Genomic DNA, 17266 nt, shown 5'->3' on the forward strand with positions numbered 1-17266 from the left:
TTAGGCAGGATAAGGGGCTGTGCCGGAAACTCTTTGCAGGGCAGCCTCAGGGTTGGAACACAAGTGAGTGAGAAACAGCGACTCTCAAGCCCTTCCCTTCAACCATGGGAACAAAGAACCATCCAGCACAGAATCATTTATTTAAGCTCAAATGATGGTGCTATTTTAAGCCCATAGAGGTTGTTTATAAGAGTTTGTCCCGTGCCTATGTTAAGGCTGCTCACTGCTACGGCTGTTTCACTCTTGTATTTCCTACACTGATAATACTGCTTTTTTCAGCATTTAAGTCTGCATTATTGTCAAAGTTGAACTTTTTGTTTTCTATGAAGTACCATGAGCTTTCTTTCTGGAATATTTCCTAATATATTACAGTTTTCAAATAATATGGACCATCCTCTGCATTTGGTTTCCAAAATGTTTAAGAAACTAAGATGTTTCTCTTAACCAGTACTTTCAGAAAACAGTCTAGAGGTCATTTTTGATCAAGGCTCATCCATTAGGTCAAACGTGTTGTGGTTGAACACACACTGATTAACAGGCAAGGGATGAAATGTGTTACCGAAATACAGCTGGCAGGACACAATTGGCAGAGGGGTCAAACTTCTACAGACATTCGATAGGGAGCCCGTTTCTGTAGCCACTAGGTTCCTTTGGTCCAGAACGAATGCCCTCCAGTACCACCCACCCGTTCCTGCAAAGTGCTCCCAACCTCCCCTGAATCATGTTAGAGTTATATGGAATCGAAAAGCGCCAAAAAAGCAATCCAGAATTGCATAAGGAAAACTACTTAGCCATCAGCGACTAAAAGGAAGCACAGAAGTTTTTTCCATCTATTACTTTCAATAAAAGATGAGTTGAGCTGTTTTCCCCGCGGGCAATAAATTCAGAAATAGGGAGTTTCCTCAGAGCCAGTAAAGCGCGAGGGATTTCCTCAAGCATGAGAGAAAATCCAGCGTGGAGAAGCAGTTTCAAACTCCAGCTTGTCAGAAAATCTGCAGGTGCAGGCAGCAAACCTTTCTGACCCTGATGGACAAGCAAGGAGGAAGAACAGTAGGAGGTGGTGAAGAAGGAGGAGGAGGTGAAAAAAGAGCAGCAAGAGGAGGAGGAGGAGGGCTGCCCGAGCTCCAGCCAGGCAGGAGGGATGGGCGGTGGGACCGCGAGGCGAGGAACATCCCGGGGTGGGTGCAGCTGTCGGAAAGGTGCAGGTTTTTCTCTTGCCATCCGAGTCAAGAAAGCCCGGAACACTGAAGGAAGCAAAAAGGGCTCCAAGAAGGAGCAGGGACTCACCTGCCTTGCTTTTCCCGTTGCTGCCAGGTGCGTTCCCCGGCAGCTCACCCGCCCGGGCCCGCGGAGCGCCGGCGGGGGCGGTGAGAGGCGCTGGGGGAGCTCGCGGCGGAGCTTAAAGGCACAGGCTGAGAGACAGGAACCGTTCAGCCTGAAGAGCTGGTTTGTTGCTTTCACTGAACTTCGTAATTAAGCAATTTCCACCCCTAGCCCCCCCTGCCCCCTCCGTAGCTGCCTACGTTGGGAAGTGGACCAGTGATGCCCCAGCTCCTACCTCTCCCCAGTCACGAGACATTCCTGCAGCTCGCTGTACAGCTCCCATCCACTCCAGCAGCAGGATGTAATGGAAAACAGCGGCCTGAAGTGGGGTGATTGGTACCCACAACACTGAATTTCCCCCATCACCAGAACTTGGCAACCCCCACACTGAAGCCACGGGGATGATCTGTTAACCAGCACTGGCCCACGCACACAGAAACTGTAAAGGGAGTATTCCCAAAAAAACCCTACTAAATTCCTCAGTCAGACATCCACAGACCTACCTTCCTGTTCATAGTGTATTTATCATCCTGACAATCTCTGTGTTAACTGCCACACAGGAACAGGCATGGATTATCCAACATCTCACGCACTCATACCAGAGGTCAAAACTGGACAGAGTTCCTTGTGTTGAAGTTCTTATTTAAGCCCACAGGTGACCCTTCTGCCATCTTGAAAAGAAAAAAAGTCCAGGAGAAACTCATAACTGGTTTTGCTTTAGTCTGAATTTTGGCCTGCTGCTTCGCACAGTCATCTCTCATCCAATTGTGACTTCTATCCCTAATGTGCAAAACAACACTCACTTTAAAATTTTCAAAGGTTTATTAAACTCTAACCAATACAACAAAGGACATGCTATAAATGAGAAACCAAAAGTCTCGATATTTAGCAAAATTTAAATTGCTTTATTTGATATAGACAGAGCAAGCAGCGCTGAGGAGCATGAGGGGTCACAGCCCACTCCACGCTCCATCAAACCTTGGTTTGCAGCCTCTTCTTATAGCATGGCCTCTCGTTGTAGTCAATAATTTTTGGTTTTCTGCTGTCATAACTTTGCCAGGTAAGCAGTGGTTGTCGAATAGACATCGGCAAAGTCTCTGGGCGATAGTCAGTCTCATAGATAACCATCTGGTCTTGGCAGATAAAAACCGTGAAAAATCGGGAAGTCTGGTCTTGTTTGATCAAACGAAGGCAGGAAGTCTGATTCTGCGAAATCTATCAGACTATTGGAGAGTCTGATTCTTCAAACTGGTAGTAGATACAACTTATTTAGAAAATATAATATTCAAAACAGGGGGATTTAAAACAGAATGATTTAATAATATAATTTCCTCTATCTAATGTCCATGCTTCACTTCAGACCTTATTATTCTGGTTTATACAAACCCCAATACTTTTATGATTAACACAAATCTTTTATCAATTATCACAGACTGAATAAGGAAAGAGACATGGCACCCGGAGCATGTCACCCTCTGCCACATGCTCTTCTATGGCTGCTCCATCTTTCATACCCCTGGTGTTGCACCAGGTAATCCTGGCCCCTCCCCAGTTCTGCCACTCAACTTTTCTTCACCGTGCATTGCTGGAGACTCCTTTCTTGCACCTTGATTGGAGGGCAGCTGTTGCAATCCCAAGCGCCCCGACTACCAAGGGCGTGCAGTGGCAACAATACAAGGGGGAGGGGAAAGGGGACTATGAGGGGAGCAAATCACAGTAACATAACTACACATCAATAAAACTTCTCTTAACTTACACATAATATTCACCCCTAATTGCAAGAGCCAACCATCTCATTACCCATCTATAACACTAAGTAGCTTCAACATTAACAACAAATGTCAGCAGTTCATGTGTTTGATGGCAAAGGAATGGAAGAACATAGGATTCTAAAAGGATAAAATTATCATTGAGATTTCTCTAAAGTTGATTCTGTTTATAGTGTATCCCTTAATTCCTAACATCTGCTGTACCATGGATCTCTCCAGACTGAGCAGCAATGACAAATCTGTTTTAGGTTTCCTGCTGAGCATCAATAATGAAGACCTGGCTGGTTTCAGAACCACAGACTGGTCTGAGTTGGAAGGGACCCAGAAGGATCATCTTGTCCAACTCTTAAGTGAATGGCCCATATGAAGACCAAACCCAGAACCTTGGTCTTATTAGCACCAAGCTAATAACTAGAAAAATGCTGCAATCTCTGAATCTGAACATGTTTGGCTGTGAGCCAGTGAACACCACAAGCAGCTCCTGTCCTTTCAGACAGGCTGTACATCCCTGTGAAAGAGCTGAGTGAGAGATTGACATCTTTCTTTTAGTTCATCAGATAAAGAGGATATGCATGTATCTTTGTGTGAATGGAGATGGAAAACTGCATAATCAAAGCCCAAAAATAATAAGGGGAGGAGGACTGCAAGAGGACTGCAATAGAAGAAGATACCAACAAAATCTAACAGTGGGCAAATAAGTAAGAAATTAGGAGCAGCACTTTCTGCGGTCCTGCTGAAGGGGCTGGGAGCAAACACATCAAAGTGAGTAAACAAGTGACTACAGATGTGGTCTCTGGTAACCAGATTCACAGGGGCAGTTGGGACCATCTTGTCTATTATGTTTGCTGCACACACTGTCATACTGTGCAGATAAAATGAACACTGCACTAAAGCAATATAATACTCAAAATTTAATAGAACAATCAGGAAAACATTATGGTGCACCAGAAGGATTTAAATGTCTTTAACAGTATTTAGTGGGTTTGCTAGATTTCCTGTTGGAATGCTGGAAAATGCTGTGCATGGGATATGGAATTATTCCCATGGCCAAAAAAATTTCTAGCTGCAAAACACACAATGAGGAGAACTTTACATGAAAGGATTTCAAAAACCATTCACTTCATTCTGCTTCCCAGAAAGATCCTTTTACTGAGGGCATGGAAAAAATGAACGTGAAGTTTAATGGTTGTGTCTCCTGGTTCTTTCCCTGTGGTACAATAACTAAGAAATGGAATGGGAACAGAAACAATTTCTAAACATGAAAACTGTTTAGAAATTAAGAGCTTTTTATCATGAGAACCCCATCCTGACACATCAAGACGTATGTCACACACACTGTAGCACCACACTCAAAGGACATTTTAAGTGCAGATTTCCTTGTTTAATTTTGTTGTTCTGCACTGAGAAGAGACATTTCTCATTCTTAAAGGGGAATAAAGTATTGGTGGATTTAATTAAATTTTAAACCTTGATTTCAGGGTGATAAACCAATCAATACAAGAGAACATAAGAATAGAAAAAATAATACTCATACATAACTTTATGAGAGACATTTGAGAAGAATTTTTAAAAATAAAATTAAATTCTACACTATTCATTTTTATAAATATGCAAAACCGATGATTATGTGGATAGAGTTCCCCTCTCTCTTTTATTTACCTATGGAAATATCACTTAAAATATTGAATGACTCACTAACTTCTTATTAAATGAAAATTGCTTGAACTTAGGATTTTTTTTTGAGAGTATGCAGCCATTCAACAGCCCTGTAATGACCACAGAGTTATACCCTTTCTCTATCCTCATCCAGGGGGTACGAAGACAAAATGAATATACCCTTCATTTGGCCTTCTGGAGGTAATTTGGAATGAATTTCTCACTTGAAATACCTCTACTGGAGCACTATATCTACCTGTGGAGTCCTTAGCACCAGGAAGGACATGGACCTGTTGGAGCTTGTCCAGAGGAACTGCTCCAAGGGCTGGAGCCCCTCTGCTCTGGGGACAGGCTGGGAGAGCTGGGGGTGCTCACCTGGAGAAGAGAAGGCTCCAGGGAGAGCTGAGAGCCCCTTGCAGGGCCTGAAGGGGCTCCAGGAGAGCTGGAGAGGGACTGGGGACAAGGGAGGGAGGGACAGGACACAGGGAATGGCTGCCACTGCCAGAGGGCAGGGCTGGATGGGATATTGGGAATTAGGAATTGTTCCCTGGGAGGGTGGGCAGGCCCTGGCACAGGGTGCCCAGAGCAGCTGTGGCTGCCCCTGGATCCCTGGAAGTGTCCAAGGCCAGGTTGGACATTGGGGCTTGGAGCAGCCTGGGACAGTGGAAGGTGTCTCCACCTATGGCAGGGGCTGGTACAAGATGGGCTTTAAGATCCTTCCCAACCCAAACAATTATGAGATATTGTGAATAGGACTATTGCCCTAATCACTGTATGGTAGGTGTTGCGGATATTTTTGCCAGCTTTAAAGAGCTCCTTACTGCGGCTGACAAGACTTTAATAATGTAACAGAGTAGAGCTGACAGGGCAAAAGAAACCTCCTCAAGTTCAGGTCTAGGAAGGGGCAGCAGGTCAACTCTTGCTGCTCAGGTAGTGTTTTATTGTAGTCCTCCACACAAAAGAGGCCTTTCCCTGCCCCACACAGAGGAAAACATGAACATTTGAATGGCTGGGCTGGGTGGCTGTGCATTGCAGAGGACGCAGACATACCTGACTTGCTCGGGATCGTCTGCTGGAAACAGGGTGATTCACAGGAGCCACTGGAGACATATAGCACACTCTTCTGAAACCTGCATCTTTTTCCAAGGAACTCTCGTAACTGAGAGCAGTATGCTGAGGTGATCTAGAGAGTCAAATCTGTCTTGGAGGTGAGACTGAGAAACTATGAATATGGGAATTGTATTTAAACAGAAAAAACAGAGATCACAATATTCTCTATGCCTTGTTAAAGCTCCCACAAGAAGAAAAATAGGACAGATTTGCAGCGTAGCCAGATCCTACGTGTCAGGCAATGAGCTGATTTGAAATTCGGTAATTGACCAAATATATTCACGAAAACATATTTCAGCAGTTGGCACAGGAGCCCTCCAGGTGGGAATGCCAGCTTGCCCTGAAACCGACCTTCAGGCAGCACCTGTGCATAGAGCAATCCCTGTAATTAACTGAGCCATCGTGCTGGGTGGAGAATGTGGAGAATTCAGCCCTTCCTTCCAGAGCTGCCTGAGGGCAGGCAGCCTGAGGGGGTTTTGCGGCAAAACTCAGCAAGGCCACAGAGATAAGATGCTTGTGAATAGTCCACACAAACTGTCCCTGCAGAGACGCAGAATTGCTCACGTAGGACAGATCTTTAGCAAATGCACAAGGTAGTCAGGATGGGCTTGGAATGTCAAGATCTTCACTAATGATGGATCTGCATCTGTGGCACTGCAAGGAGAAATGTGGGCTCCACCACAAGCATTCCGCAGGCCAGCAGCTCAGTCAATAGCTCCTGCTTGAATGGTGCCATTCCCCATTAGAGCATTACTTTATGTCAAGACCTATAATATGGGCTTTTCACAAAAAAAAAAAAAAAAACCAAAAAAAACCAAAAACAAAAACCAAAAACTAAAAAAACCCAACCAAACAAAAAAAACCCCAAACAGCAAAACAAACAAACAGCAAAAAAAACCCCGAAATAAAAGAAACAACCCCCTCCCAAACCAACCCAAACCCACAAAACCCCAAACACATGCTCTATCCTTATCTATTCAACAGTCACAAGAATAACCAAGTACAAGAATATAAATGTCACACAATATGTTGATTAAGCCGATTCTGTTCCAGCATGCAGATGTATGTTTAGATTTAGAACACCAGGCACTGCTTCAAATAATATGAGGTTTACAATACTTTAGGATGAGGTTTGTGGCCCAGATTGTATCTTAATACTTACTACCCTCTATTTAAAATTAACCCAGTCTTTCTGGTTTTGAACCCACCTTTTCTGAAAGGAAGCAGCTGTCTCTTGGTTCCCCAGTGGCAGCCCAGACAGAAAGGCAGCTGTTTTTTTTTAGTGGGTTGGAATTTTTTTGTGTGTGTTTGTTTGTTTGTTTATTTCATTTTGTTGTTTGTTGTTGTTTTTTAGAATCAGGTATCACAAGAAATTTCTCAATTTCCCTTTTCTCAGCTGTATTTTGCAATTAGAAGTGAAATGCAGGACATACTAAGCAGAAACACAGGGTAGAATTGTTCCTGTCAGTTTGTACCATTTCTGGATACACCCGTGATTTGCCTTGCAATTCAGTAGATACTCAGCATTTTTTAGAAAAGAGACTGTTAGTAAACAACTCCATTCCCAAGCAACAGCACTTCAACATGCAACAGAGTAGTCAAACCCAGTTTATTCATACAACGGATCACACAGCTTTAAATGGCTGAGCAGGCCCTGGCACAGGGTGCCCAGAGCAGCTGTGGCTGTCCCTGGATCCCTGGAAGTGTCCCAGGCCAGGCTGGACAGGGTTTGGGGTTTGGAGCACCCTGGAAAGATGTTCCTGCCCATGGCAGGGGGTGGGATGGGATGGGCTCTGAGGTTCTTCCAACCCAAACTGTTCTGGGATTCTGTCATGGTTACAAAAGCCAGGGAAAGAGATTACTTGTGTGGACCATGTGGTGATGTCAAACAATTTTTTGGTTTCTGGTATTGGAGCAAGTTTTAAGAATTTTGCATGGAATCCAGCTCATGGTGGGATCTGTACACAGTGATCTTTAAATTCCAAAAGACATTTTATCACATCCTGGAGCAAACAATAAAAAAAGTGTTTCAAACTTAAGGGTGACATAAAATAGCAAAACTCAGTCCAAAAATTAAGTATCTTTATTTGACACTTTAAAAATTTTTTTACAGTTTTAAACTAAAACAGACTGAAGAAAATTCCAGTGTTTTTTTGAAAGCAAAACAGAAGGGAAAAAACAAACTACTGCAATTTGTCTAGCTAACCAATAATTTTCAAGTTTGTTTTCTTACAGTGTATCTATATATGCTTGAAACAGGCTCCATTATTCCACAGAAAATTCACTCTGCAGAAACCCTTGGGATATTTCTCATCTCTTTGTCTTAAGATTCTGCCATCGCCATTAATTTTGAAATAGGGTTTTTTCGTGTTACATTACAGAAGGAAAGCTAATCTACATCTGGTCACTGGAAAACCTATGTATTACAATGTATTCACATATATAAAAATATATATATTATGATGTGCTGTGCATTTGGATACAAGGCTGTAATGCAGCCAGACGGAGGGCTGGTATCAAAACCATAAAGATCCATACAGACATAGGGTAGGAAAAGGCCACCCATACTGAACTGAAAATCTTACTATGGTAAGACATATAGTTTTGGAAAAACAGAAATGTTTGCCAAAAATGCTTTTCACTACTTGGAAACAAACTTGCTTTTTTACTTGGTCTTCACAGTGGCTCTCTCCCTAGTGTCAGCACACCAGGTGACAAGGTGACTGTCAACTCTTTGTTACTACTTGCAAACAGTAACAGTAGAAAAAATATCTTGTACTATAGACAGAAGATACTTGTATCATAGGCAAAAGTCGCAGAATTACTGATTTTTCTATCCTTGCAGGTATCATGCAGTATGCACAATCTTGCAAGTCATCAAGTAGTAGCCTGTGTAAGGGAGTGGGGCCCTCTTCTCATGGGGAACTGACAGCTCCACAATCAGCTACAACTGTGAACCTGATCCACGTGGTGTATGCCATTGACAGACTGGATTGACAAGGTAAAGGAAATACAAGGTAGGAACCAGGGAATAGGGGAAGGACATTAATTTCATCAGTATCACTGACTACATCCTTACAGAGAACTAAATTCCTCATTCTTTATGTTCCATCTGCACTTCACTTCCATAGCTTGTTTGTTTGAAATTTTTTTTTGTAGGAAAAATACTCCAAGTAAGTTTTCATACCAGTCTCCTACACTGGCCAGCTTCCTTAGCTGTTCTTTTTTTTGAGGAATGGGTTGTTGCTTAGTGTGCGTTTTTTCTCTCTGAAAAAAAAAAATAAGGGGCCAAACTGCATAGATTTCAAACCAGCAAAAACATAATACATTGGATCAAGAGAAAATCTTACCTTCAGTACCTGAAATGAGCTTAAAGTTTATTCTTTACGTGTACATATGTAGAGGTAAACAGATCCATTTGCAAGTGCTAAAATTAATAATCTTTTAGTTTGCATTCTTCATAACAATATCCTACATACTACTATTTGAATACCATTACAAAGTCCTTCCACAAAGACACCAGACATAAAAGACTGTTCTACTGATAATATTATCTCCAAGAATCAACTTCCTCTCTAAAAGCAGCTACTGTCAAGCACCCAAGAAATGAGCATTTAAGCAAATGGTCTTATCTTGTAAATAATCTTTATACTGCTTGAAATTTTTGCTTCCAGCCTCCCACCAATCCACACCCAAAGCATGTCTGATGCAGTTTTAGTAAAGTAACACTAGCAGTGGTCACAGGGCTCATGGGTTGTTGGTGGGTTATGAGCACAGTATCCATAGGCAGGGCTGTAAATTCAGATTTTTCTTAGGTTTAGCTTTCCTATGTTGCTAGGCTGAAAGTACCAGAGCTTACAGCTCCTGTCAGTGGCTTTTGGATCAAAGAGGTTTAGTGAGTTTAGCCCCATGAGGAGCACAGCTTGTGACCCAGGCTCCAGGCTGAGCACAGTGGCCAACTCCATTTCATGCCTTTCATACAGCACCAGGAGTGTGTTGTGACACAGAGATTACTTCTTGCTCTCCCACAACCAGTGCTGCCTGTGGGACTCTCTAGGAGAGCTTGAGAGTCATTGGAGGAGACAAGTGGCAAAGTATGAGTTGAAAACAAACTGGTGACATGTTCACCCCAGCACAGGCTGGCACTGCACACACTGCACTAACTGGCCATCAGAGCAATCAGCCTGTTTCTCACACAGGCTTGCTGCCAACTTAGGGTCTGCTGTAACATCTCTGATACATATTTTTTGAAGTCTCCACTACTGATTATGAAGAAAGTAGATTATGACCCAAACCAAATTAAATTATGCCACTGTGGGTTTTTTACTTTGTCAAACTAAACCTGAACCACTGAAGTTTTTGTTAAACACAGATCAGAACTTCAGTCAGAGCAGAACAACAAAATTATCTTCTGGTTCCTTGCTGGGGAATGCATGTAAAGGACAGTGCTGCTCCCCAAACATCACCAGCTTCCCACCATTCTGGTTCAGGGCTTGGATCCACAGTGCAGCAATTTCCTGACTTCAGATATATGTTTCAGATGAAAGAACTATTTCTATCCATTCTAAACCCCTGTCTTAAGGAAGAAGTTATTGCATTGGAAACAACATCAGATATGACTCTTGTGCACCCCAAGGGTCAGGCTCTGAAGACCTCACAGGCCTCACTGCCCTGACTGAACAGGGGGTTGCTGCTCATGCGAAGTGTCACATTCTCAGGGCTGGAGATCTTTCAGCAGCGTTTGACTGTGAGGTGTTGGCTGTCTGCTACTGCAGGACTCCTATCAGCCCAAAACACCATTTTTTTTAGGAGTTACAATAGAATCTTAGAAACACAAAATGGTTTGGTTTGGAAGGGACCTTTAAGACCATCTCATTCCAGCCCCAGCCACGGGCAGGGATGCTGTCCACTAGATTCAGGTTGCTCAGGGCTACATCCAGCCTTGCCTTGAACTTCCAGGGATGGGGCAAGAGCAGGCGATGAGTCAGTTTACTTTGAAACCATGTCTGCATATTTTCAGATGACCAATATTTACATGAAACACTCAAAGTCAGTTCACAACATACAGTGCAAGTCTGTCAGCTGGAAGCAGTCCTCAACTAAAAAAATCTAGCTTGCAGATCATCTCAGAATTTCTCAGAGACAAACACCTGGATGAAGTTTGCCACATGGAGCTGACATGCAGAAAAATATTATGACAACACTGGATAAACTGTAACAGTGGCTCCAAATAACTGCAGGAGCATGTGCACCTGTAACCCCTGGCTGCTGGACTCACCAACGGCTTCTGGGAAACAGAACCAAGCCTGAGCTTCTGTATCACAGGAAGCTAAATCCTCTGCTAGTTCCTGAAATTATAGGTACCTGTGTACAGTGCACTAGTTCCCAATACAAAAAAATCCAATTTAAACACATCACTTACCACTAATCTACAGATGGCAAAAAGTCATCTTTACTCCACATAACTTGAATATTTAACTGCAAAACTGGAAAAGGTGGAACCCTCACAGAAGAGCATATAATTGATAAATAGAGATGACAGAGAGGAACAGTGAGAAGAAAGTTCTTTTATGCCACTGCCCAAAGGAAGCTTCTGCTGGCACACAAAGCTGCCTTGTTCTGAAAATGTTACAGGGTGCCAGAAGCAATTTAACAAATTAGATAAAAAAAATTGATGTGGTTTCTTTTCAGATTATTTATCACTTTTAAGTAGCAAAAAACACAGACTTTGTCTCAAAAGAGCTGAACTGTCCATCACAGTGGTTACAGAACACCCTGACAGCATTCATGATATATAAATTGAGTACTCTGGGATAAAGTTCATGCTATAACATCACTAAACCCAGGAATCCTGACCCTTAAGACTGTATCTAGACAGGTAGGCCAGGGCTTGTTGTCTGGCTCTAACTGCCAGTAGCATGAATTTACTCTGGTTGGTGTGGTTCAATTCTCTCCTTGCAGAACCAAAGGAGCTCATGCACTGGGCACTGCCCTGTCCTGCTGAGCCCTTCACCTGTCAGCCACTCCTAGATTTTTCCTACCACCAGCATCAAGATTTCCTTATTGCAATTTAAGTCTATTAATTATAATGTTATCTCTACTTGAAAATGACAAACTGTCTTCCCAATTTGCAGCAGCATTTCAGATTTCTGGATATTTATCATGCACACAGGTCTTCTCTTTGGAGTAAACTCTCCCACCGCCTTTCTTATTCAGAGTCTCCTCACGCTTTCTGAGTCAACTTCAGTTTTTTCTTATCCTCCCTCTCTCCACCCTACCCAGCATCACTGGCAAAAACCTAAACTGTAAAGCTGTTAGTGCAGCTCTGTTCTTCATGTCCTCCCCCAGGTGGGAAATCATATGTAAGATTAAAAAACCTAAAGATTCACTGCTCTTTGTTGATGATGTTTTCTGGACCTCTGACCATAGTTCCTGTCCTCATTTGCCTGAAGACACAGCCCTACATTCCTTTTAAAACATCAGAAATTATACTTGTCATGGAAAAAGGCACCATCTCTGCTGGCTTAGGATGAGTATTTGGATCTACTGGAATGTCTGTATTTCACATTTGTGTCAATGTGCTATGTGCCACACATTGATAATCATTAATTGTTTTGCTGGCCAATCACTGCTGCTTGGCCAGCATATTCAGCTCACAGTGTACTACAAAAAACATACCAAATGATGCAATCATGTAAAAGAATACTCTGGTTTGTTCATGGACAGTCAATGAAGCTGCTGTTAACAAGAATCAGGGGCTTTACATCTTATACAGCCTGTGTAGAGCAACAAACCGGAATCACATACACAGCCACGGGGCTAAAGACAAGAACAAAAGTACGGAATCTTGCACTAAAACTGCACATACAAGCTTTAACTTCAAGGTAACACTATTCTCAAACATCCAATACTGGTCTTTTTAAGGAGCTGCAGGTAAATTCACAGCATCTACGCAAGGCAGATTAATTCATTAATGACTGCAGCCACAGTCTGCAAGCTCACAATGCTGCTACTTCAGCACAGGCTACTGGATGGGTTTTGTCTGGCTCCACAGTCAGCACCAGTTTCTAGCATGCTCAGAAGTCAACAGGCACTACCATGGTAGTCATGTTCTGTTCCCAATTGGAACAATGCATTGGGAATGCAAAAACCAAAGCTGAAACACAGAATGTGCATGGCTGAAAAATGCTGCAGGACATTCTTAACAGCCATACTGAGGAGTACTGTAAGAAAAGAGCACTGTCTGAAGGAAAAGCTTGACCAATTATCCAAGACCATAGAAAATGTTCAAGAAATTTGGAAACAAAGTTTTCTAAATTAAGCTTTCTATTAAACATGTTAATAAACCTTTTGAAAAATAGGCTGTGCTGCAGATTTTCTGTGGTCTGGCATCTGTCCAAGTTTAGAGAAAACATTTTCACAAGTGTAATTCTTATATATGTGGATGTGCTTTTATTAGTGTCACTAGTAGAAACAGAATATATTTTCAAATCTATGTGTTTCTTTTTTACATATTTAATTTAAAATGCTCCTCATTTGTAACAAGAAGAATAAAATCCACAAAATTTGAAGAGGATTGCAGATACCCTTCTCTTGTCACCCTCAGTAAAGTCTTTCATATTCCATTCTACCTTTAGCTGAATTTGGGCAATTCTTCAGGAGGGAACAGGCCAAAACAAGGAAGGAATCTGATCCTCATTATTGTGACCCAGCATCAGGATTTCCCAAGCAGATTTTCGTTTTAGTGGTGTTGGTTGCTGTCGGGGTTGTTGTATTTGTTTGGGGCTTTTTGACTAAAATAAATGCTTCCCCTGAACATATACAAGTTCTCAGGAACAGAACCCTGACTGAATTTTTAGATAGATACGGCATAGTATGTGAAAGACATAAACATTAAGCTGATCAGCATTATTTTTAATATTAATATTATTTTCATTACTTTAAATATTAAAACTCAAATTTGGTGTGGAATGTCTATCTGAAATCTTCAAGCAAAATCAGAGTCAGTCACATTGAACTGATATGCATATTTTCCTATACAACATTAAGTTTTAAATTAAGCTGATAAGAGAGGTTTTTGAAAGATTAAAAAAAAATACAGCCTTGTTTTTGATGGAAGAAATTGAACTGATCAGTCCAAACAGTCACAGCCAAACTGGAGCACCAGGGTCACCTGATTTGTACAGTACTGAGATAGTAAAGATCTGTAAATTGTTGCCACTTCACATGCTTTAACTGGAGGTACTGCATTGAGAAGCTGTTGGTTTTTTTTCTTCCCTGTAATCTTTGTTGTTTGGGGGAGAAAAGAAGTTACACTTAAAAATAAATGGAAATTCCCCAAAACCTGAGGTGAAGCAGACCTGTTCAGAATCCAACTGTGAAATGCCTAGTTCAGTGTGATCAGCTCTGTTTTAATTCAGCTATGAACAATCAGAGAAATAAACTCTTTTCTAACCACATAGGAGAACAAATGTGAAAGTACACTTTCAAGTAGATTATAATACCTAATGGTTTGTCATCAGAAAGCTACTGGCTTTTAAATATGTGGGAAGCTACTCCAAATAACATTCTAACTAAGAGATGATCAAGGCAAGGCAAAACCAACAGAACTTTGAGTCAGTCTCCAACTTGCTATTTGTCAAGTTCATTATTTAAACACAAGATTGTTTTCTTAATAACCATACTTACACAGTGACTTAAATTACGGCATTATCTATCTGACTGAAGTTTTCAGTAAAATGTTTTTGTTGCTTCATTATTAATAACAACTGGTTCAGGTTACTGCTGGCCAAAGTAACAGTCCATTAAAGAGACTGAAAACCAGATCACTTCAATGCTACCTTCCACTAGGGCAATTTGTAAATTAAATGTAGTGCTGGTCAATGGACTCAGGGGGCTTTCAAAAAAAACTTCTTAATAAATCATCCTACCAGATAAGGTTCAAAGCTTTAAGCAGGAGCTGGTAAAACTCTGAAGTTAAAGTGTGGTTTTAGAGAAAGTTGCTAAGTTGATCACATTCTAGAGAAAGAATGCTACCACTACCTACAGAAGCCTTCATCCAACAAGCACAGGGCAAACTTGTGGAAGACCTAACCAAAAAGACAAGGGTTGATATTTAACACACTGACTTGAAAAGAGTCCTTCAACTCCAACATGTCAACAGGAGACTCTCAATTTAACAGTAATGCCTCTGATTGCATCACTGTGACAATACTTCTGGAAATGACATTCTGGGCTCTCAAATACTCAAGAATATTTCTTCTATGGAGTCTGTACTCATATCCGAGGATCCTATAATACTTCAATTTTCTATTTCAGTTTTCATGTGAAGTGTTTGAGGCTTTCTGGAATTGTAACTTAAGTGCAGAACAGACTCCTCTGATAAAGCCAAATATACTTAGATGGAACAAGTAATACACAAATCTCATCATCTTTCTATGTACAAAAATTGATGCATAAAAGACTCAATCATGTTATACAGGAAAATGCACAACTTCAGAAATATGAAGTAAGACCAGCTGCACCCTAAAATTTTTAAATTCACAAATTCCTTCACAATGTACCAAGAGACACAAAATAATAGGTGAGCTCACAGGCTCATTACAGAGCCTGACAGACTCTTTGTCCTTTGGCCACTCTTGGGACAAAGACAAAACATGAATTAGGCAGTTGGTAAGTTACTGAGCAGCAAGCAGCTTGTAAGTTACAACTGTCTTTAGCACCACATGTGCTCCATGGGGAATGAAAAAACAGACTATTTTCTTCAGAATTAGAAATCACAATTATATTCCTTGAATGAACAACAAAAGAAGCTCAAAGCCCCCAACATAAGAACATTTATGCTTTAACATTTTCCCAATGAAAATACTGCCTGTTAAGCTTAGTATAGTGCTACAACCTATTTTTTAAAAAAATCTATTTGACTTATATTTCTAAACATTCCTAATATGCATTTGCTTCCAGGCAGCATTTTATGACCACCCTGTTTATTGTCAGAGCCCTTAGAGTTCACATGAATGCCTAGAAAGCTTCCTGGAGCTCTACTCACCCTGCCTTTTAAACTAAACTAGTAGTGCAGGTACCTAGAAGTAAAAACAAAGATAAAAAAGAGATGCATTTAATGCACCATGGTAGCATAAAGCCTTTTTGAGTAATGGTAATTTAACCATTCTCTGCATTTCCTGAATGTCAGTTTATAATAATGCATTCCCTTATATCAATGGTTTTGACAAGTCAGGAGAAGTAAAGTAAATGGTGGCAATAGGGAAAGTGCCAAAAAAAAGAAGAGACTGTATTTCTCTCAAGTAAGCATTGTAGGAGACTCATTCAATGCTTTTCCTCCATGTTAACCTACACCATGGTCAAGCAGCGTAACAGCCAGACAAGCACAGAGTACTGAGTAAATAAAGACTCTTGATGCTACCCTGCTATAATGCAAATGGGACAAATGGTCAAAGGCATTCACTAACAAGTGATCATTGAAACCCACACATCAGAACTCCTGGAGAGCACCATATTTCAGAAAGATGTTTTAAGTATATAGCTGTACCAAAGCTGGAAACAGAACATTCCTTGTTGGATTTGATGATCAGACTCCTAGTGAGGTTCCTCAATGAAAGCAAACCCTACCAAACCAGTCCTAAATACATACTGGTTTAATACAGATACGTTCGTGAGGGAAAAGAAGGAGTTCCTATCACACCACTTATTCCAACTGGTTTTGCTCTGCATTTAGGCATTTGCTTTCAAGGTCATCTTTATTCTGAGCAGTTGGTTCCTCACTGTGGGCAACAGACATTTCTGACTGGTCTGTCTTTGTGCTGGTATCAGCTAACTCCTCTTCAGCCGAGGCAGAGCCGTGCAGCTCCTTCACATGGAGGGTGGGATTGGTCATTTGTTCTGTGTCTTGTTGAGAGACTGGTACACTGCTGTCTTTGGGAAGCTGAGGGCAGTTGACAGGAGCTATCACCACAGGAGGCTGAGGTAGGTCTTTCTGGAAATGGAAGATCACAGTCAAAATGATGGAAAACCAGAATTACTGTGTCCAGTTATCTGAGGTAATGGTCATACAAGCTGCAGATCAAAGGCCCACCAACTCTGTTATCATTCTCCAGCAGTGGACAGATGCTTACAGTTATCCTCTATTTGTGTTTTATAGGACACCAGGGGAATTCTTCCTTCCAGAAAAAAGTGTTTCCTTTCTGAGTGATTGTTCCTCACCCGTTTCAGATGTGCTCTGCTGATAAGGCAGCAGCAGGCACTTGGTCCTTGGCTATCCAGTTCTGCCCACCTTTACTATCAGCGTACAAGAACTGGCAACTTTTACATAACATTTCAGCTGATCACAAATATTTCATTAACAATTAAATTCATTTCTCTAGCGGAAGCTTTTAGAAGATTATTAGAAG

General features: G+C 41.5%; 1 protein-coding gene across 2 annotated transcripts in view; it reads right to left on the bottom strand.

The window, feature by feature from the left end:
- Positions 1-12806: 12806 nt before the first annotated feature.
- The window catches only part of SPPL2B (signal peptide peptidase like 2B), a 28186-nt gene continuing 23726 nt past the window's right edge, over positions 12807-17266 (bottom strand). Inside the window, exon 15 of one of the 2 annotated variants that reach the window (XM_062509937.1) lies at positions 12807-16851. In XM_062509937.1, coding sequence (XP_062365921.1) covers positions 16564-16851 — 288 coding nt within the window. In that variant the 3' untranslated portion in view covers positions 12807-16563. The remainder of the gene's footprint in view (positions 16852-17266) is intronic. The other variant, XM_062509938.1, reaches the window with a different exon arrangement.

Source organism: Cinclus cinclus, chromosome 28, assembly GCF_963662255.1.
Source record: "Cinclus cinclus chromosome 28, bCinCin1.1, whole genome shotgun sequence".
Classification (NCBI taxonomy): domain Eukaryota; kingdom Metazoa; phylum Chordata; class Aves; order Passeriformes; family Cinclidae; genus Cinclus; species Cinclus cinclus.